The sequence below is a fragment of the Argopecten irradians genome, chromosome 15, assembly GCF_041381155.1.
Source record: "Argopecten irradians isolate NY chromosome 15, Ai_NY, whole genome shotgun sequence".
NCBI classification, from domain to species: domain Eukaryota; kingdom Metazoa; phylum Mollusca; class Bivalvia; order Pectinida; family Pectinidae; genus Argopecten; species Argopecten irradians.
This window is the reverse complement of record NC_091148.1, coordinates 30,991,849-31,014,694: the sequence shown is the minus strand read 5'-3', so window position 1 is coordinate 31,014,694 and position 22,846 is coordinate 30,991,849. Positions and strand designations below refer to the sequence as shown.

Sequence of the window (22,846 nt, the reverse complement as noted above, 5' to 3'; positions counted from 1 at the left end):
ATCATGTTAAAGACTAACCCTGATCATGTCTAAAGACTAACCCTGATCATGTTAAAGACTAACCCTGATCATGTTAAAGACTAACCCTGATCATGTTAAAGACTAACCCTGATCATGTTAAAGACTAACCCTGATCATGTTAAAGACTAACCCTGATCATGTTAAAGACTAACCCTGATCATGTTAAAGACTAACCCTGATCATGTTAAAGACTAACCCTGATCATGTTAAAGACTAACCCTGATCATGTTAAAGACTAACCCTGATCATGTTAAAGACTAACCCTGATCATGTTAAAGACTAACCCTGATCATGTTAAAGACTAACCCTGATCATGTTAAAGACTAACCCTGATCATGTTAAAGACTAACCCTGATCATGTTAAAAGACTAACCCTGATCATGTTAAAAGACTAACCCTGATCATGTTAAAAGACTAACCCCTGATCTTGTAAAAGACTAACCCTGATCATGTTAAAGACTAACCCTGATCATGTAAAAGACTAACCCTGAAAAGACTAACCCTGATCATGTAAAAGACTAACCCTGATCATGTAAAAGACTAACCCTGATCATGTTAAAGACTAACCCTGATCATGTTAAAGACTAACCCTGATCATGTTAAAGACTAACCCTGATAATGTTAAAGACTAACCCTGATCATGTTAAAGACTAACCCTGATCATGTTAAAGACTAACCCTGATCATGTTAAAGACTAACCCTGATCATGTTAAAGACTAACCCTGATCATGTTAAAGACTAACCCTGATCATGTAAAAGACTAACCCTGATCATGTAAAAGACTAACCCTGATCATGTTAAAGACTAACCCTGATCATGTAAAAGACTAACCCTGATCTTGTTAAAGACTAACCCTGATCATGTTAAAGACTAACCCTGATCATGTTAAAGACTAACCCTGATCATGTTAAAGACTAACCCTGATCATGTTAAAGACTAACCCTGATCATGTTAAAGACTAATCCTGATCATGTTAAAGACTAACCCTGATCTTGTCAAAGACTAACCCTGATCATGTTAAAGACTAACCCTGATCATGTAAAAGACTAACCCTGATCATGTCAAAGACTAACCTGATCATGTAAAAGACTAACCCTGATCATGTTAAAGACTAACCCTGATCATGTTAAAGACTAACCCTGATCATGTAAAGACTAACCCTGATCATGTTAAAGACTAACCCTGATCATGTTAAAGACTAACCCTGATCATGTAAAAGACTAAACCCTGATCAATGTAAAAGACTAACCCTGATCATGTAAAAGACTAACCCTGATCATGTAAAAGACTAACCCTGTTCATGTTAAAGACTAACCCTGATCATGTTAAAGACTAACCCTGATCATGTTAAAGACTAACCCTGATCATGTAAAAGACTAACCCTGATCATGTTAAAGACTAACCCTGATCATGTTAAAGACTAACCCTGATCATGTTAAAGACTAACCCTGATCATGTTAAAGACTAACCCTGATCATGTTAAAGACTAACCCTGATCATGTTAAAGACTAACCCTGATCTTGTTAAAGACTAACCCTGATCATGTAAAAGACTAACCCTGATCATGTTAAAGACTAACCCTGTTCATGTTAAAGACTAACCCTGATCATGTTAAAGACTAACCCTGATCATGTAAAAGACTAACCCTGATCATGTAAAAGACTAACCCTGTTCATGTAAAAGACTAACCCTGATCATGTTAAAGACTAACCCTGATCATGTTAAAGACTAACCCTGATCATGTTAAAGACTAACCCTGATCATGTTAAAGACTAACCCTGATCATGTAAAAGACTAACCCTGATCATGTTAAAGACTAACCCTGATCATGTAAAAGACTAACCCTGATCATGTTAAAGACTAACCCTGATCATGTTAAAGACTAACCCTGATCATGTTAAAGACTAACCCTGATCATGTTAAAAGACTAACCCTGATCGTGTTAAAGACTAACCCTGATCATGTTAAAAGACTAACCCTGATCATGTAAAAGACTAACCCTGATCATGTTAAAGACTAACCCTGATCATGTTAAAGACTAACCCTGATCATGTTAAAGACTAACCCTGATCATGTTAAAGACTAACCCTGATCATGTTAAAGACTAACCCTGATCATGTAAAAGTAACCCTGATAAAGACTAACCCTGATCAAAAGACTAACCCTGATCATGTTAAAGACTAACCCTGATCTGTAAAGACTAACCCTGATCATGTAAAAGACTAACCCTGATCATGTAAAAGACTAACCCTGATCATGTAAAAGACTAACCCTGATCATGTAAAAGACTAACCCTGATCATGTAAAAGACTAACCCTGATCATGTTAAAGACTAACCCTGATCATGTAAAAGACTAACCCTGATCATGTTAAAGACTAACCCTGATCATGTAAAAGACTAACCCTGATCATGTTAAAGACTAACCCTGATCATGTCAAAGACTAACCCTGATCATGTTAAAGACTAACCCTGATCGTGTAAAAGACTAACCCTGATCATGTTAAAGACTAACCCTGATCATGTAAAAGACTAACCCTGATCTTGTTAAAGACTAACCCTGATCTTGTTAAAGACTAACCCTGATCATGTAAAAGACTAACCCTGATCTTGTCAAAGACTAACCCTGATCATGTTAAAGACTAACCCTGATCATGTTAAAGACTAACCCTGATCATGTTAAAGACTAACCCTGATCATGTAAAAGACTAACCCTGATCTTGTTAAAGACTAACCCTGATCATGTTAAAGACTAACCCTGATCATGTTAAAGACTAACCCTGATCATGTTAAAGACTAACCCTGATCATGTAAAAGACTAAATCCTGATTCATTGTAAAAGACTAACCCTGATCATGTTAAAAGACTAACCCTGATCATGTCAAAGACTAACCCTGATCATGTTAAAGACTAACCCTGATCTTGTTAAAGACTAACCCTGATCATGTTAAAGACTAACCCTGATCTTGTAAAAGACTAACCCTGATCATGTTAAAGACTAACCCTGATCATGTTAAAGACTAACCCTGATCATGTTAAAGACTAACCCTGTTCATGTTAAAGACTAACCCTGTTCGTGTTAAAGACTAACCCTGATCATGTTAAAGACTAACCCTGATCATGTTAAAGACTAACCCTGTTCATGTTAAAGACTAACCCTGATCATGTTAAAGACTAACCCTGTTCATGTTAAAGACTAACCCTGATCATGTTAAAGTTAAATAGTAACCCTGATCATGTTTAAGACTAACCCTGTTCATGTTAAAGACTAACCCTGATCATGTTAAAGACTAACCCTGATCATGTAAAATACTAACCCTGATCTTGTCAAAGACTAACCCTGATCTTGTTAATGAATAACCCTGATCATGTAAAAGACTAACCCTGATCTTGTCAAAGACTAACCCTGATCATGTTAAAGAGTAACTCAGATCATGTAAAAGACTAACCCTGATCATGTTAAAGACTAACCCTGATCATGTTAAAGACTAACCCTGATCATGTTAAAGACTAACCCTGATCATGTTAAAGACTAACCCTGTTCATGTTAAAGACTAACCCTGTTCATGTTAAAGACTAACCCTGTTCATGTTAAAGACTAACCCTGATCATGTTATAAGACTAACCCTGTTCATGTTAAAGACTAACCCTGATCATGTAAAAGACTAACCCTGATCATGTTAAAGACTAACCCCGATCGTGTTAAAGACTAACCCTGATCGTGTAAAAGATTAACCCTGATCTTGTTAAAGACTAACCCAGATCTTACAGTCCAACTTTAAGTCGTCATGTTTGTTTTCTTTTGTTTTGATATCTTTGTGATGCTGAGTTACATGACCTGACCATAAAATGTCAGTCCATGGTACATGTAGTACGTACCTTTTGTTTTGATATCATCGTTATAAAATAGACTCATGAATGTGTAATGATGCAATGTGAGGTTTTTTGTCTATGCTTTGCTTTCGCTTTGCTCCGACTGTTTTTAGTGTCATTGTGGTTCACAATGACTTTTAAAAAAATCAATTCTATTGTTAAAACCCGTAAGATTTTAGCAATAGCAGTACAACCGTTAATAATCTATTGTCTTAGCTGCTTATTCTGTCAGGGTCTATCAAGTCTGCCCTTTATAGAGACCTTTAAATAGACATATGTTCTGTAGGGACTTGAATCGAGTATCAAGTTAAATGGTATGTTATATGGATAGACACAGAACTAGGCTGTACCACAGGGGCGTGCAAATAAGCTGTTCAATGCATGTATAGTCATATAACATAGTTATCTGCCCTTGTGTGTAGGTATTGATTGTGGAGTCATGTGATTGCGAGCATATATAATGGCATACGTTTAGAGAAACAAAAAGACTTCAGAATGGATACATGCATGGGAGGTAACTGTTATATTCAAAGATAGCATATCCTTTCTCATTCTAGATTCTCCAGGGGTAACTATTGCTGTCGTCATATCCATTCATGGCCTATCTCATAGTAAAATTGGAGGCACTTCAGGCACTTCAGGATAAAAAGACTGACCAATCACAGGCCTGCAGTGACTTTCGGTGAAGAGTACAGATTGTAAATCGTGACTATTGACGGCTCCACCTTATGATAAGAAGAAGAAGAGAGCGACGCCTAATTTCAAAGCCACACAGTCAACCACAGTTTATCGTTATGTACAAAATGTATGTATCTGTGTTATTCAATTCTTTTGGTGTACATAAAATGACCAAACTGAAATTACCTGTGTCTCATAGTTCAGGGGTAGATACAACGACGGTGATAGTAATCCATGGAGAATCTAGGATGAGTTTTCCTATGCTATACATGTAGAGTAAATATATAGCAGTTTGGATGTTTTAGGAATTTAAGTATCAGACTAATGTTGTGCATTAGTTCCAACTTAGAACCCGTAGTTAATCGTCAGGAAATAATAAGAACAATAACAAAAGTTTTTTTATTTACATATCTTTCGACAGTAACTAATTCCCTAGCCCCTGTGTGACAACTTTTAACGTGTCGTGGACGACTAAGTATATACAAAGAATATTATCATGCCAGTCAATCAATAAATCTTTAACCTTTATACTAGGTTCCGTCATTATTCTTAACATTCAAACATAATTTGATTCTTTAATTGCCGTATTTCTTTACTCTTTGATGGTAATAATTCCGCCAGTGCTTAATGCAAACACATGTAAAGTGCATATTAACTTCTGGCATGTCCATTGTACAGCTAATCTCCTGTAAATGATCAAGGTACGTATGTGTGTATGTCGTGACTTGTCTGTTCTATAATTAATTTATAATTACGTGGACGGTCTCAAGTCATAAAAATGGTTTAAAGATCAAATAAATTATTTAGTCTCGCCCTCAATTAAAGGAATATTATGATAAATACATGAAAAGTTTGTGTGAGACATACGACACCATTCTATAGCCTACATAATCGTGTAGATTAGTTATAAACCCCTAGGCATCACCACGTCACTAAAACATATAAAAGGAGTAGGAATCAATGGTGCCGCGTATAGATAATTGCATATTGCGAACGTTTATTTCATAACTTTCTCATTCAAACAGGAAAAAATTGTACGCATTTCAATTGGAGTTATCGATCGGTGTGTGTAAGTAATTCGAGTGGCACTGATCCCGAATACAACTATATTACCAGAGACTAAATTGGCCAATTACAGGCATGTAGATTTTTCTTTTGAAGATTACAGGGAGAGCCACGCCCAGCTTCAAAGCAACACAGTCAACCATAGTGTTTTACGTATTCAAATACAATGCTTTTCCGACATGAGGTCTTATTTTCTTCTTTCGAATCAATTCAATTCAATTCAATTCTTTTATTACCTTAAGCCAATCGGCTCATCGAATCAGATCCGTAACGTTAAGTTATATGTGCCGTAATTCTCATGCTCACAAATCAAGAAGAGCTTTTTATATGTTATTCATCACCAAAAGTTACCAACATTTTGAGAGGACAATACTTCCAATGAAGATGTTTTAATTGTACACAAACGAATATGAGGTCAAATTGAAATTTGGCAGTACTGCTAGAAATGATATACAAATGTATATGATCAGACCATGAAGCTAATTAGCTGTGGTCTATTATTTCATTTCACATTTTTCAAAATAATTAAGAATTAAAAATGACTTCTGCAGATATGATATGTTTATCTTAAATATATACAAAATAAAACAAGGACTTTTACAGTGCAAAAAATACCACACTGTTGTAACTAATGTTTATAAGGCATCACAGTCTCTCCCAGAGTGCATTGCGGTGTAATGTGGGGACCGCAATGAACTGTACATGTGGGAGAGATTGAAGGCATCAAACATGTTAATCGCGCCTTTGAATGATTTTCACGGTTCAATTCACCAAACCTGGTTTTCTATAGCTTATATATAATTACTGAAGAAAAAACAGCGTGTTAATATTGTCGCCCAGTTATGGTACGTCGATAACTTATTTCTGTTAGAATTCTCAATTATTTATATCATATGTATAAAATGAAAACTGTATTTTACAAAATAAGCGGTTGAGGTGGTGTATACCATGATATATTACAATGGACTGGATTTAAGGCTACACAACTCGCTAATAAACGTTAACTTTTCTGTCAAGTGGCAATAAGTCCCGTGTAGCCACTCATTTACGGTGACCACAAGTTTCTTCTTCTTCGTATGAGATCAGGTCTCGATTTCTCGAAACAAAAGTGATGACTAAAGTCAAAACTTAAGTTATTTCTACTACAAAAATGTATGTAATCTTTGTTAATAATTTTAGACTTAAGTTGTATCGAGAATTCGGGGCCAGGCCGTCAATCATGACGATTTGTGATCAGTTTATGGCGGATTTGCGCAGTGGCGTGTGACGTGTTATATTTACAGTGCCTGAAAGTGAAAGTGAAGATTTTTGTTCGATATACATATTTTTTGCCCGACCTATTGAAATGTTAATATTTCATAAGCTACTCTGGTGAACAACATGCCAAATAGCAGTGCGTGCCATCACATGTGTTGCTATAGAGACACTATAGACTTAAATTAGCCCTTTAAATTATAAATAAGTTTATATGTTTATACAATGTAACTCAAACTTGAATTGATATACATGTATTCTGTAAAATGTACATTTTGCCACTTAGACTCCCATTGCTCTAATGTTAATCACGAACTGCATTACGAGTGTACATGAATGCGAGTCCTGTTTACTGACACCAAGTAAGTCCGCACTGGAAAATTGACATTGTAGTTGAATGAAACATTACGGTTATGAATTATTAAAAAAATCCTTTAAATTTCTGGATTATATTTAAGAAACTGAAAAGCTATTGAAAAACCGTGAACTTTGGTTGTCATTCAATTTTTATAGGAGCTATTATTTTATCACATCGACCTTGGATGTTCAGGTTAATTGGTTGATGCGGGAAATTCACATGTTTACTCGCATCTGAATTATAATTTTCTTTGGAATATTTACGTTTCCGTTTGTTCTTGGCTATAAAACCTTACCAACTGGAAAGTCGTTTACACTTGTATATTAAACGCAGTCGGTTGTCGCGCAAGAATATTACAACGGAACACTGACTCCGGAAGTAGTGTTAATGCGCAAGAATTTGGCCAACATTGTTTCTGTATTTCTAATTCTTCAATGAAACAGTTTGAATATAATGAATATCTGAAATTATATTTCAGACAACAAAATATTTGAGAAATATTGCACCAATGGAATGAAAAAGATAGTGTTATTGTGGAACTATAGTTTGTGTAAGTTCGAGCCAAATTCCGGGATTCCATCAACTGACCGGCTGTTACATCAATCGTGTAACGTTGAAAAAACGATGTTTTACTTTATCGAAACGTTAAATAAAAAAATAATAGTCGATTGAAATATAAAAATTGAAATTATTTTTATTTTTTGTTGTTTATTGGTGTGTAAACTGCATTTGCTGGACAAATATTTCAACATGACGCGTTACTGCGTGTCATCTAAAAGATCTGTCCAACAAATGCAGTTTTCACACCGGTAGACAACAAAAAATAAAAATCATCACTTAAATAGAAAACAAAATATAAATATAATGATTAAACTAAGGGCGCTATTCTATTTATTGGCCATTCAGATTGCACTTATATCTCCAATACAAATAATCCTTAACCTGTTTATTAACGCAGATACATTATGTACTAATGCTGTCAGAAATTTAGTTCAGGCTTCACATCTTGTTAACATTTAAGGACGGGCTCCCATATATGTTGTGGTATATTTTGGGAGGCTGCGGTGTAGTGGAGCAATTGCCCTTTCTATCTTGTGACATCAATTGTTTTTATCATGTTTTTCATGCAATTGTACTATCGATGGAAGCATAACTGTAGATATGTTGTTAATGTCAATGCCAAAACATATCTATTCTTTATTGTGGTAGGTATTTGTTATAAAAAAATATTTACTGATCGTAACGTTATATTTTTGCAGGGAAATCGGTGTAATTTTCGCTTACAAAAATGACGTCACAATCAATATACTAAGCCGCAAAGGGCAGATAACTCTGTGATACGAAAACACTGATATTTCAGCAAGTTTCTATAATCAATACGTTATCGTATTTATTTACAGATGTTCATGCCATTGGAAGCACAGTACCACTTTACAAACATCCGGTTTGTTTGTAGTCCTGCATGGATGAAGAGGTATGACAGATGTGATGGCTAAAATAGGCTTTACCTGGGGCACAATTTTTTTTTTTTTTTTTTTTTTTTTTAATAGAAATGGTTGAATATGTCCTGCATGGATGAAGAGGTAAGACAGATGTAATTGCTAAAATAGGCTTTTCCTGGGGCAATTTTATTGTGTAATAAAATTGGTTGAAATTGAGGTAAGATATATCAAGCATGATAGGATTTAACTTTCTTATAATCTTGCTAATAAATCATGTATTGTCCATTCACAATCTAATGAAATAAGATCTTTCATTACAATATAGATAATCTGATGTAGTTCGCACAAAAAGGTTCTGCTGAATATGTTGCAGTGGGAACTGGTGTACTTAGTTAGAATATGAGTGATGTCACCTCGGCATCTTGGGGGAATTTAACACTATTCAAGATGTCCTTCATGAACGTTGTTAGAACACATATTTACATGTAGCCCAATTAAAAAATAGTAATCTTGCATATTGTCTATGTATTTGAACTTTAAAAACTTTAAATGTCATTTTTAAAATTAATTTTCCCAATTTTAAGCAACTTGTAACAATGTTATTTAGAGGCCAGGATAATAAATTGATGTTACATTTATGAATGTACTATGCATTTTGAAAATATTAGATTGAAGACGATAATTTTACCGATATTTTGAAAAACAATCTTAGAAATATAAGTTTATGCAATTTTGGTAGAACATGGAAAATTATCATCCTGAATAACGGAAATAAGCACGCCTAGCATATGTTACAATCCATTCCCATACAGCTGTACGTGTTTTAGGGCTAGCACTTAAAGACGCTCCACCGCCGACAGAGCATGAATGATATTCATTATTTGCACAATAATTGATGTTCAATCGTGTGTATGTATGTCTAATTAACACAAAAACAATATATATATATATATTTATTTTGCCTTTGGTGCATGCGCAATCAGTACTTCATTCCATATAGGGTATAGTGCGTCGGAATTTTTTCGGGATGCAATTAATTATTTCATATTTTTAACTTGAAGTAAAATTAGAAGCTCAAACTTTTCAATGGTGGTAATGGTGTAAAGTAAGTAACTTTTTTAACCGAAGAAAAATTCTAAATCGTCTGCTCCTGTTTTTGATAGTGAAAAAAATACCATTTGTCAGCGGTGGAGCATCTTTAAGGATAAATGAAGGGTCAGAGATGCCGTAGGGCATCTTAAAATACCTCGACGACAGGTTACCGGGATATCTACATGTGTATTTATATATGTAGGATTTGTACACATAGATATAGTTGTTTTCCAGTACAGGAACAGACAAGTTCCCCTACACCAGACTAGTATTAGTAATCTTTATTGTGTTTAAAGTCCATTTCCAGTTATGGTTGCCTTATCATTGTATAAAATGTCTTGGTTTTTCCATATTTCATCTAATCTGTTCTTAAAAGTGTTTGTATTTTTATCCGATAACATCTTCAGGAAGACTATTCTCTAGCAGTTTAATGGCGAAGGTTTTAGTTCTCAACGTGGTCCTGGATTGTTGTGGAAATATCGTCTTTGAGTTTCCTCTACTGCTGTGCCGTTCGGCCACTTCTTCCATAATTTAATAAAATTGCAGGAGTCTTTTTTATAATATATTAAACTTACAATATTGCAAAGTTCAATCATATCTCCGCAATCTGATTAAAATACAGATCCTTATACCACTCCGTTCATTAGAGGATCGGACAACATCCCATAAAGGGTCATGTTCAGATGACCTTTATAACACTGTTCTTCAGAAAATCCATTTCTACACCTTGCTACATTAATTGTTAACATTTCTCCCTAGTTTACATGTACATTTAGCTTTGTTGTGCTCTTTGGGCGAGATAACTCTACGTACACGGAAATAAGTCTGACAGCTTTTTCACACGACCGATCTGGATACGGTAGATAACTCATTCGTGGTAAAAGTTTGGTTGCTCTGCGCTGCACTGCGTCCAAACTATCGATGTCATATATATGTCTGTGTTGTTCTGAACAAATAAAGGTATTAAATTCCATGAATGTTTAATTGCTTTTGTTAAATGAAACAGACGTTAAAAAAACCGTCCAAACTATCGATGTCATAAATATGTCTGTGTTGTTCTGAACAAATAAAGGTATTAAATTCCATGAATGTTTAACTGCATTTGTTAAATGAAACAGACGTTAAAAAACCTTTATTGATGGGTAATGCGATACAACTACACACAGATTGGTTATCAGTTTAGCGACTCGCCGCCCATATCAAAACTAGATGATTTGTAAGGCTGATTCTCAACAGTTAAGTAAGCCAATATATTCATCAAGAATAAAATCAATGCTATAATGTGTTACAACCCATCCATGTACAGCTGCGAATAGACATTATTATTTATACTAATTAACGATTAATTTAATGATTTAATTAAGGGTAAATTTCCATTTGGATATACATGTACATGTATGCAAAACGTAAAAGTATCAAATCGTACTTAAAATTTCATTTCGTATCAAATTTTCATGGATGTTTATTTGCATTCGTGAAATCGAACAATTATTCAAGACAACATTATTTAAAAATCTTTGGTTAATGCAATAAAACTTCTGACTTAATGATTTTGCATCTGCAGTTTTATTAACTTTGTTATTTTTGGCCAATTTAAACATTTAAGCAAGCTAATATGACCACCAAGTTACGAAAAGACAGTCAAAATCTAACTAGTCTAATTTATTCAAAGTTAACGATAGTGAAAGATAGTTCGTTACCTGGTAACTATTAAGGTAAATGCACTACTAGTAAGATATGGAAGTTAATCTGCTGTCACACTTACCTGGTAACTATTAAGGTAAAATGTATTATTAGTAAGATATGGAAGTTAATCTGCTGTCACACTTACCTGGTAACTATTAAGGTAAATGTATTATTAGTAAGATATGGAAGTTAATCTGCTGTCACACTTACCTGGTAACTATTAAGGTAAATGTATTATTAGTAAGATATGGAAGTTAATCTGCTGTCACACTTACCTGGTAACTATTAAGGTAAATGTATTATTAGTGAGATATGGAAGTTAATCTGCTGTCACACTTACCTGGTAACTATTAAAGAAAATGCATTACTAGTAAGATATGGAAGTTAATCTGCTGTCACACTTACCTGGTAACTATTAAGGTAAATGTATTATTAGTAAGATATGGAAGTTAATCTGCTGTCACACTTACCTGGTAACTATTAAGGTAAATGTATTATTAAGTGAGATATGGAAGTTAATCTGCTGTCACACTTACCTGGTAACTATTAAGGTAAATGTATTATTAGTAAGATATGGAAGTTAATCTGCTGTCACACTTACCTGGTAACTATTAAGGTAAATGTATTATTAGTGAGATATGGAAGTTAATCTGCTGTCACACTTACCTGGTAACTATTAAGGTAAATGTATTATTAGTGAGATATGGAAGTTAATCTGCTGTCACACTTACCTGGTAACTATTAAGGTAAAATGTATTATTAGTAAGATATGGAAGTTAATCTGCTGTCACACTTACCTGGTAACTATTAAGGTAAATGTATTATTAGTAAGATATGGAAGTTAATCTGCTGTCACACTTACCTGGTAACTATTAAGGTAAAATGTATTATTAGTAAGATATGGAAGTTAATCTGCTGTCACACTTACCTGGTAACTATTAAGGTAAATGTATTATTAGTAAGATATGGAAGTTAATCTGCTGTCACACTTACCTGGTAACTATTAAGGTAAAATGTATTATTAGTGAGATATGGAAGTTAATCTGCTGTCACACTTACCTGGTAAATATTAAGGTAAATGTATTATTAGTAAGATATGGAAGTTAATCTGCTGTCACACTTACCTGGTAACTATTAAGGTAAATGTATTATTAGTAAGATATGGAAGTTAATCTGCTGTCACACTTACCTGGTAACTATTAAGGTAAAATGTATTATTAGTGAGATATGGAAGTTAATATGCTGTCACACTTACCTGGTAACTATTTAAGGTAAAATGTATTATTAGTAAGATATGGAAGTTAATCTGCTGTCACACTTACCTGGTAACTATTAAGGTAAAATGTATTATTAGTAAGATATGGAAGTTAATCTGCTGTCACACTTACCTGGTAACTATTAAGGTAAATGTATTATTAGTAAGATATGGAAGTTAATCTGCTGTCACACTTACCTGGTAACTAATAAGGTAAATGTATTATTAGTAAGATATGGAAGTTAATCTGCTGTCACACTTACCTGGTAACTATTAAGGTAAATGTGTCTTTTAGGAAATGTATTATTAGTAAGATATGGAAGTTAATCTGCTGTCACACTTACCTGGTAACTAATAAGGTAAATGTATTATTGGTTAGGGTATGGAAGTTAATCTGCTGTCACACTTACCTGGTAACTATTAAGGTAAAATGTATTATTAGTAAGATATGGAAGTTAATATGCTGTCACACTTACCTGGTAACTATTAAGGTAAAATGTATTATTAGTAAGATATGGAAGTTAATCTGCTGTCACACTTACCTGGTAACTATTAAGGTAAAATGTATTATTAGTAAGATATGGAAGTTAATCTGCTGTCACACTTACCTGGTAACTATTAAAGAAAATGCATTATTAGTAAGATATGGAAGTTAATCTGCTGTCACACTTACCTGGTAACTATTAAAGAAAATGCATTATTAGTAAGATATGGAAGTTAATCTGCTGTCACACTTACCTGGTAACTATTAAAGAAAATGCATTATTAGTAAGATATGGAAGTTAATCTGCTGTCACACTTACCTGGTAACTATTAAGGTAAATGTATTATTAGTGAAGATATGGAAGTTAATATGCTGTCACACTTACCTGGTAACTATTAAGGTAAAATGTATTATTAGTAAGATATGGAAGTTAATATGCTGTCACACTTACCTGGTAACTATTAAAGAAAATGCATTATTAGTAAGATATGGAAGTTAATCTGCCGTCACACTTATGGTAACTATTAAGGTAAATGTGTTATTAGTAAGATATGGAAGTTAATCTGCCGTCACACTTACCTGGTAACTATTAAGGTAAATGCATTATTAGTAAGATATGGAAGTTAATCTGCCGTCACACTTACCTGGTAACTATTAAGGTAAATGTATTATTAGTAAGATATGGAAGTTAATCTGCTGTCACACTTACCTGGTAACTATTAAAGAAAATGCATTATTAGTAAGATATGGAAGTTAATCTGCTGTCACACTTACCTGGTAACTATTAAAGAAAATGCATTATTAGTAAGATATGGAAGTTAATCTGCTGTCACACTTACCTGGTAACTATTAAGGTAAATGTATTATTAGTAAGATATGGAAGTTAATCTGCTGTCACACTTACCTGGTAACTATTAAGGTAAATGTATTATTAGTAAGATATGGAAGTTAATCTGCTGTCACACTTACCTGGTAACTATTAAGGTAAATGTATTATTAGTAAGATATGGAAGTTAATCTGCTGTCACACTTACCTGGTAACTATTAAGGTAAATGTATTATTAGTAAGATATGGAAGTTAATCTGCTGTCACACTTACCTGGTAACTATTAAGGTAAATGTATTATTAGTAAGATATGGAAGTTAATCTGCTGTCACACTTACCTGGTAACTATTAAGGTAAAATGTATTATTAGTAAGATATGGAAGTTAATCTGCTGTCACACTTACCTGGTAACTATTAAGGTAAATGTATTATTAGTAAGATATGGAAGTTAATCTGCTGTCACACTTACCTGGTAACTATTAAGGTAAATGTATTATTAGTAAGATATGGAAGTTAATCTGCTGTCACACTTACCTGGTAACTATTAAGGTAAATGTATTATTAGTGAGATATGGAAGTTAATCTGCTGTCACACTTACCTGGTAACTATTAAGGTAAATGTATTATTAGTGAGATATGGAAGTTAATCTGCTGTCACACTTACCTGGTAACTATTAAGGTAAATGTATTATTAGTGAGATATGGAAGTTAATCTGCTGTCACACTTACCTGGTAACTATTAAGGTAAATGTATTATTAGTAAGATATGGAAGTTAATCTGCTGTCACACTTACCTGGTAACTATTAAGGTAAATGTATTATTAGTAAGATATGGAAGTTTATCTGCTGTCACACTTACCTGGTAACTAATAAGGTAAATGTATTATTGGTTAGGGTATGGAAGTTTATCTGCTGTCACACTTACTGCGTAACTATTAAGGTAAATGTATTATTAGTAAGATATGGAAGTTTATCTGTTGTCACACTTACCTGGTAACTATTAAGGTAAATGTATTATTGGTTAGGGTATGGAAGTTTATCTGCTGTCACACTTATCTTGTGACTATTAATGTAAATGTTGGTTTAATATATAACCTTAAAAATATGGAATCGAAGGTAATATGTTGACATGGTTTTCATCTTATTTGAAGAATAGGAGACAGAGTGGTCTTTGATGGGTTCAAATCTACCTTTAAAATCCATACAGGCGGGGGTACCACAGGGATCTGTCCTGGGTCCATATCTCTTTCTATTGTATATTAATGATATTGGTGATAATATTTCTTCTAATGTTAAATTGTTTTGCTGACGATACTTCCTTAATAAGTCTCATTGAAGGAAATAGACAGGAATCAGCCAAAAATCTTAATAATGATATGAGAAAAATATCTGGGCTGAAAAAATGTGGTATACTTTTTAATCCTGATAAAACTGTATCTGTTCTTTTCTCAAGGCGAGTTAACTCCCAAATATTAATTCCTGATTTATTTTTTCAACAATACAAATTAATAATGTTACTAATCAAAAGCACATAGGAGTATAATCCAATTCAATGGCAAATTGGTCTACCCATAATATAAATTATATCTGTGAGAAAGCATACACAAAAGAATAAACATACTCAGATTACTGAAATTCAAACTTAATAGAAAATCACTTCAAACTATTTATACTTCCTTTATTCGACCAATTCTCGAGTATTCTAATATAGTATGGTCTAATTGCAATCAATCTGAGTGTGATATTTTGGAGTCAATTCAGCTTGAAGCAGCACGCATTAGAACTGGTTTAAGAAGGGGAACAAGTCACGCTATAATTTTTATAGAATCTGGCCTAGTACCACTTATTAAACGAAGACATCTACATCGAAATATAACTTTTTTAAATATATTTAATAAAAATTGCCCTTCTCATATTTATGAATTATTACAACTCTCTTTAAATATTAGTGATATTTCCTACATAACAGATTATTTAATGTTCCTGCTGCTAGAACCCAGTTATATAAAAATAGCTTCTTCCCGTCTCTTATGACCGAGTGGAACGAACCGTCCTGTCCATTTCCTACAATGTCATCTGTTAGATCCATCAAAAGTTTTACAATAAATATATATATCTTTGATAATAGAGCTCAATGTTCCGATATTTTCAAATATAATGGGGATCGTACTACCCTAACAGACAGTTCGGGAGTAGGGTGAACATATTCCATGTTTTACTGAGTAAATGAATAATGCTCTCTAACTTTTAAATCTTAAAGAAACGATATATATTTAGTAAATTCTATAAACATTATAAATATTTAACATATCGCTTTGTTTTATCGGTCACATGGTTCAATCCACAACGTCGTGATATAACTGTTGGAGACCGTACTTAATTAACGGATCTTGTTAATTGAGAATTCCAAAAACTTTAAAGTTTATCTCAATAAGCTCCATCCATCTACTCAGAACCACAAAACCCTACTCACGAGATGTCTATTGCATATCCATCTACTCAGAACCACAAAACCCTACTCACGAGATGTCTATTACATATCCATCTACCATATCAGAACCACAAAACCCTACTCATGAGATGTCTATTACATATCCATCTACTCAGAAACCACAAAACCCTACTCACGAGATGTCTATTACATATCCATCTACTCAGAACCACAAAACCCTACTCATGAGATGTCTATTACATATCCATCTACTCAGAACCACAAAACCCTTACTCACGAGATGTCTATTACATATCCATCTAATCTCAGAACCACAAAAACCCTACTCATGAGATGTCTATTACATATCCATCTACTCAGAACCACAAAACCCTACTCACGAGATGTCTATTACATATCCATCTACTCAGAACCATACAAAACCCTACTCACGAGATGTCTATTACATATCCATCTACTCAGAACACCACAAAACCCTACTCCTCACGAGATGTCTATTACATATCCATCTACTCAGAACCTACAAAACCCTACTCATGAGATGTCTATTACATATCCATCTACTCAGAACCACAAAACCCTACTCATGAGATGTCTATTACATAGCCATCTACTCAGAACCCACAAAACCCCTAACTCATGGGATGTCTATTACATATTTAAACATTTGTAACATTCTGCTACTTTTAGTTAATGTATAGATAGATCAATTTTCTTTACGTAACGGACATACAATAGGCGGCAAACTGTTCATACAATAAATGATAAAATACTCTTGAGTTACTGCATATCTACATTCAATTATGTATATTTTATATCGAAGTATGTATTGTAATAAACTGGGTAAAACTGAACATGTCATCTTACCGATGCTAATATCTTTATAGTGAATAAAATAGCTGAATACTTTCACATGAAGCGTATTACTACATATTTCAAAAAGATTGCCGAATCATGTGTAATTTCCTAACGCATCAAATATTTGTGTTGCTAGATGTCTATGTTGTTGATTACGTATAATGTCCTCTTAAAAGACACTGTCAATTTAAAAATTAACAGATACTCTAAATTTAAGAACTTAACAGATACTGTCAATTTAATAATTAACAGATACTATCAATTTAATAATTAACAGATACTGTCAATTTAAGAACTAACAGATACTGTCAATTAATAATTAACAGATACTGTCAATTTAAGAATTAACAGATACTGTCAATTTAAGAACTTAACAGATACTGTCAATTTAAAAATTAACAGATACTGTCAATTTAAGAACTTAACAGATACTGTCAATTTAATAATTAACAGATACTCTCAATTTAAGAACTTAACAGATACTGTCAATTTAATAATTAACAGATACTATCAATTTAATAATTAACAGATACTATCAATTTAATAATTAACAGATACTATCAATTTAAGAACTTAACAGATACTGTCAATTTAATAATTAACAGATACTATCAATTTAAGAACTTAACAGATACTGTCAATTTAATAATTAACAGATACTATCAATTTAAGAACTTAACAGATACTGTCAATTTAAGAACTTAACAGATACTGTCAATTTAAGAAACTTAACAGATACTATCAATTTAAGAACTTAACAGATACTGTCAATTTAAGAACTTAACAGATACTATCAATTTAAGAACTTAACAGATACTGTCAATTTAATAATTAACAGATATACTATCAATTTAAGAACTTAACAGATACTGTCAATTTAAGAACTTAACAGATACTGTCAATTTAAGAACTTAACAGATACTGTCAATTTAAAAATTAACAGATACTGTCAATTTAATAATTAACAGATACTCTCAATTTAAGAACTTAACAGAATCTGTCAATTTAAGAACTTAACAGATACTATCAATTTAAGAACTTAACAGATACTGTCAATTTAATAATTAACAGAATCAATTTAAGAACTTAACAGATACTGTCAATTTAATAATTAACAGATACTATCAATTTAAGAACTTAACAGATACTGTCAATTTAATAATTAACAGATACTATCAATTTAAGAACTTAACAGATACTGTCAATTTAAGAACTTAACAGATACTGTCAATTTAAGAACTTAACAGATACTGTCAATTTAAGAACTTAACAGATACTGTCAATTTAAGAACTTAACAGATACTGTCAATTTAAGAACTTAACAGATACTGTCAATTTAAGAACTTAACAGATACTGTCAATTTAAGAACTTAACAGATACTGTCAATTTAAGAACTTAACAGATACTGTCAATTTAAGAACTTAACAGATACTGTCAATTTAAGAACTTAACAGATACTGTCAATTTAAGAACTTAACAGATACTGTCAATTTAAGAACTTAACAGATACTCTCAATTTAAGAACTTAACAGATACTGTCAATTTAATAATTAACAGATACTCTCAATTTAAGAACTTAACAGAATCTGTCAATTTAAGAACTTAACAGATACTATCAATTTAAGAACTTAACAGATACTGTCAATTTAAGAACTTAACAGATACTGTCAATTTAAGAACTTAACAGATACTGTCAATTTAAGAACTTAACAGATACTGTCAATTTAAGAACTTAACAGATACTGTCAATTTAATAATTAACAGATACTATCAATTTAAGAACTTAACAGATATACTGTCAATTTAAGAACTTAACAGATACTATCAATTTAAGAACTTAACAGATACTGTCAATTTAAGAACTTAACAGATACTGTCAATTTAAGAACTTAACAGATACTGTCAATTTAAGAACTTAACAGATACTGTCAATTTAAGAACTTAACAGATACTGTCAATTTAAGAACTTAACAGATACTGTCAATTTAAGAACTTAACAGATACTGTCAATTTAAGAACTTAACAGATACTGTCAATTTAAGAACTTAACAGATACTGTCAATTTAAAAATTAACAGATACTATCAATTTAAGAACTTAACAGAATCTGTCAATTTAAGAACTTAACAGATACTGTCAATTTAAGAACTTAACAGATACTGTCAATTTAAGAACTTAACAGATACTGTCAATTTAAGAACTTAACAGATACTGCCAATTTAAGAACATCCTCCCCGGTCTGCGATGTGTTATGGGTGCGGGATGCGTTTGATTTAAGTAACTGTATGCCCAGAGGGTATCTTTTTATGATCGTGGACTCTTGTATATTCCATCGCTATCACACTGAAACATGCTACCAGAGATATTTGGGAGTACATCACATTCGGTCACATTATACTGACTAAACCAGTCGTCCCACTCCCTTTACATTGTATACTAATTATAAGCAGGACCAGAAACAAATAACTGTATATAATAGGCCCATGCAGATTACAAGATTCTACCAAGACTAAAGGCCTTCTATGTTATTCCAATTTCCCCGAGGATGTCACGGTAGTATTATTCAGTTTCTGATGAAGGGCATGTTAAAGGGCATTTCTTTGAAAACAACGGTGTATTTTAAGGCTAAGATGGACACTCGTCTGATGAAAGGCATGGTAAAGGGCATTTCTGTGAAAACAACAGTGTATTTTAAAGCTAAGATGGACACTCGTCTGATGAAGGGTATGGTAAAGGGCATTTCTGTGAAAACAACAGTGTATTTTAAAGCTAAGATGGACACTCGTCTGATGAAGGGTATGGTAAAGGGCATTTCTGTGAAAACAACAGTGTATTGTAAAGCTAAGATGGACACTCGTCTGATGAAGGGTATGGTAAAGGGCATTTCTGTGAAAACAACAGTGTATTTTAAAGCTAAGATGGACACTCGACACCTGATTATAATGGATAAAGGGTATGTAAAGGGCATTTCTGTGAAAACAACAGTGTATTTTAAAGCTAAGATGGACACTCGTCTGATGAAGGGTATGGTAAAGGGCATTTCTGTGAAAACAACGGTGTATTTTAAAGCTAAGATGGACACTCGACATTGGGCACTTGGATTACAAAGGATAATCTGGCATTTTATTTTTACTTATTTTTGTGCATGCTTTGGCACTATTAATATTCCGAAATAGCATATTACAGAGTTATCTGCCCTTGTGGGTAGGTATTGATTGTGAAGCCATATGTTTGTGAGTGGAATGTCATGCTTTCGGCGAAAATGCCACGAGTTTTCATCACAAAATAATGAAGTCACGATTTTTTAATTTCATCGGGGTATGAAAGAAATTTTGTTTGCAAACTGTGTGAATCCGCGTAGCGGATTCTCACAAAAGTTTGCAAACAAAATTTATTTCATACCCCGATGAAATTAAAAAATAGTGACTTCAATGCTTATAATTAATTTCCCAGGCTACTTTATAAAAATGAAATACATTTGCACGTACGATTCAGTTGATTTTTTCCAAGGGATTATTTTTTCCAAATCAATACGCAACGTCAATGTTTCTATTGTGACGTCATGATAATGTCGGGAATTCCGCGCCATTCTCGGATTTTTTTTTTTCATCGTGGAATGAAAAAAATGAATGGACCAATCAGAAAGCCTGTAACAAAGAGAAAATTAATTATAAAATAATGAAGTCACGATGGATGCCAGGGGAGGTAACTCTGTAATATGCAAAGACGAAACATATTTTGGCCTTTGTTTCACACTTGTGCACCTGCTCTTGTTTATCCTGTGGTAACATTAACAATAAGATATTTTGACATTTGTTTCAGACTTTTCACCTGCTCTGTGATTGCCATGATATTGGTCTTCCTGTATGTGGAACATGTACGGTACGAAATAAAACCAACAAGTAGGACAGGACAACGCCGGACACCCAAGGACACGTCCATAGAAGTCTTCTTCTATAACCGCCCGTCAGACTTCAGCCTGAACGTCTTCAATCATTGCGACTATCCTTGCCATATGGTGAACACAGGTGACTACAATAAGAGTTCAGCTGTCGTGTTCCATTCAGCTACATTGTATAACTACAAACCTTTACAGAAACAAAATGACCATATATGGGTATTTTATGCTCTAGAGCCGCCCCACCGTCATCCGTCACCAGATACAATCAAACAATGGCGTCGTTTGTTTAATTGGACAATAGGGTATAGGAGAGATGCGGATATATTGAACACTTATGGAAGGTTTAAAACATTACCTACAGGTAGACGAGAGGATATGAAACAGAGGTTGGTAAATTTTACTGATTGGGCTAATAAGTCGGACTTCGCAGCTTGGTTTGTTTCGAATTGTTACGACAATGCCAGAAGGAATGATTATGCTAATATGCTGAAAAAGTTTATATTTGTTGACAAGTTTGGTAACTGTGGACCGATGAAGTGCCCGAAAGCACAGGATTCAGAATGTCAAAGAATGCTGAAGGAGAAGTATAAATTCTACATGGCCTTTGAAAGTGAAATTTGTCGGGATTACATAACAGAGAAGAGTTTCAAGCTTTTCTGGGATTACACGTACTCCATACCCATAGTCCGAGGGGGAGGTAACTACACCATGTATCTACCGTCTAAATCTTATATCAACACAGAAAATTTTAACTCCATCAAAGAGCTTGGGAAATATACGATGGCTTTGTATAAAGATACCACCAAATCCGTACAAGACTTCCGGTCCGCGACGAACTTCCGTTCCACACAGTACTTCCGGTGGCAGGAGAACTATTATGTAGATTCTATGACACAGGAACCATTTTGTGAATTGTGTCGGATGCTACACCGGCCAATGAAATACCGACGTGTGTATAATGATATTAATGCTTGGTTAAGAGGCAACGAGGATATCAAAATATGTCAAAAGAGGAATGATTTACATTAAACAATAAATCCCTGTGTTCTCCTTTAGTTATATCAAATAAAGAAACATCATCAATTTTCATTTTATTTTGTTTAACCTCAAGTAATCAGTCCGCTGACAAGTACCAAATGCTAATCAATGTTTGGTGTTAGGACCAGAGTATATCGGGCTATTCTAACTCGAGAGTCGAACAATGTGGTAAAACTCAAGGCGTTGCCGGACACATCCTAATTTCTGGAAATAAGGTTACATTTTACTGCGAAAATAGTAATTGTGTCGACGAAGTGACTTCACGAGGATATAGTGCATAGGTAACCGTGTAATACAGCCTCAGTCGACATGAGTTTATTCCAGGAGAGACTAGCCTATATTATAACCGTAGGTATGAGAAAAATTAAATTGTCCTTATAAGAGTAGCAGTTGAACTTAATGGATGACACAGGTTATATACATTGTATTAAGAAACCTCGGATTCAAATATTTAAAATTTCCATGATTAGTTTTTTTTAAAAATGGATATTTTATAAGTTCCATTCCATGCCACCCGCACTTTGGTTTGGGCGACAATGTATGAGTGAAGTAAAAAAGAAATCGT

At 33.4% G+C, this 22,846-nt stretch overlaps 1 protein-coding gene across 1 annotated transcript; it reads left to right on the top strand.

The window, feature by feature from the left end:
- The first annotated feature begins 5,143 nt into the window (after positions 1–5,143).
- On the top strand, positions 5,144–22,842 carry LOC138309454 (alpha-(1,3)-fucosyltransferase C-like). The gene is made up of 3 exons (XM_069250653.1): positions 5,144–5,271; positions 8,648–8,721; positions 21,165–22,842. Exons 1-3 carry the CDS (start codon positions 5,263–5,265, stop codon positions 22,270–22,272), a joined length of 1,191 nt encoding a protein of 396 aa, XP_069106754.1. The 5' UTR covers positions 5,144–5,262; the 3' UTR covers positions 22,273–22,842.
- The last annotated feature ends 4 nt before the right edge of the window (positions 22,843–22,846 follow it).

Bases quoted from the DNA above. Each gene is read 5' to 3' on its own strand.
- LOC138309454 (XM_069250653.1), top strand. The intron at 8,722-21,164 runs GTATGACAGATG...CATTTGTTTCAG, and splicing joins AGTCCTGCATGGATGAAGAG to ACTTTTCACCTGCTCTGTGA.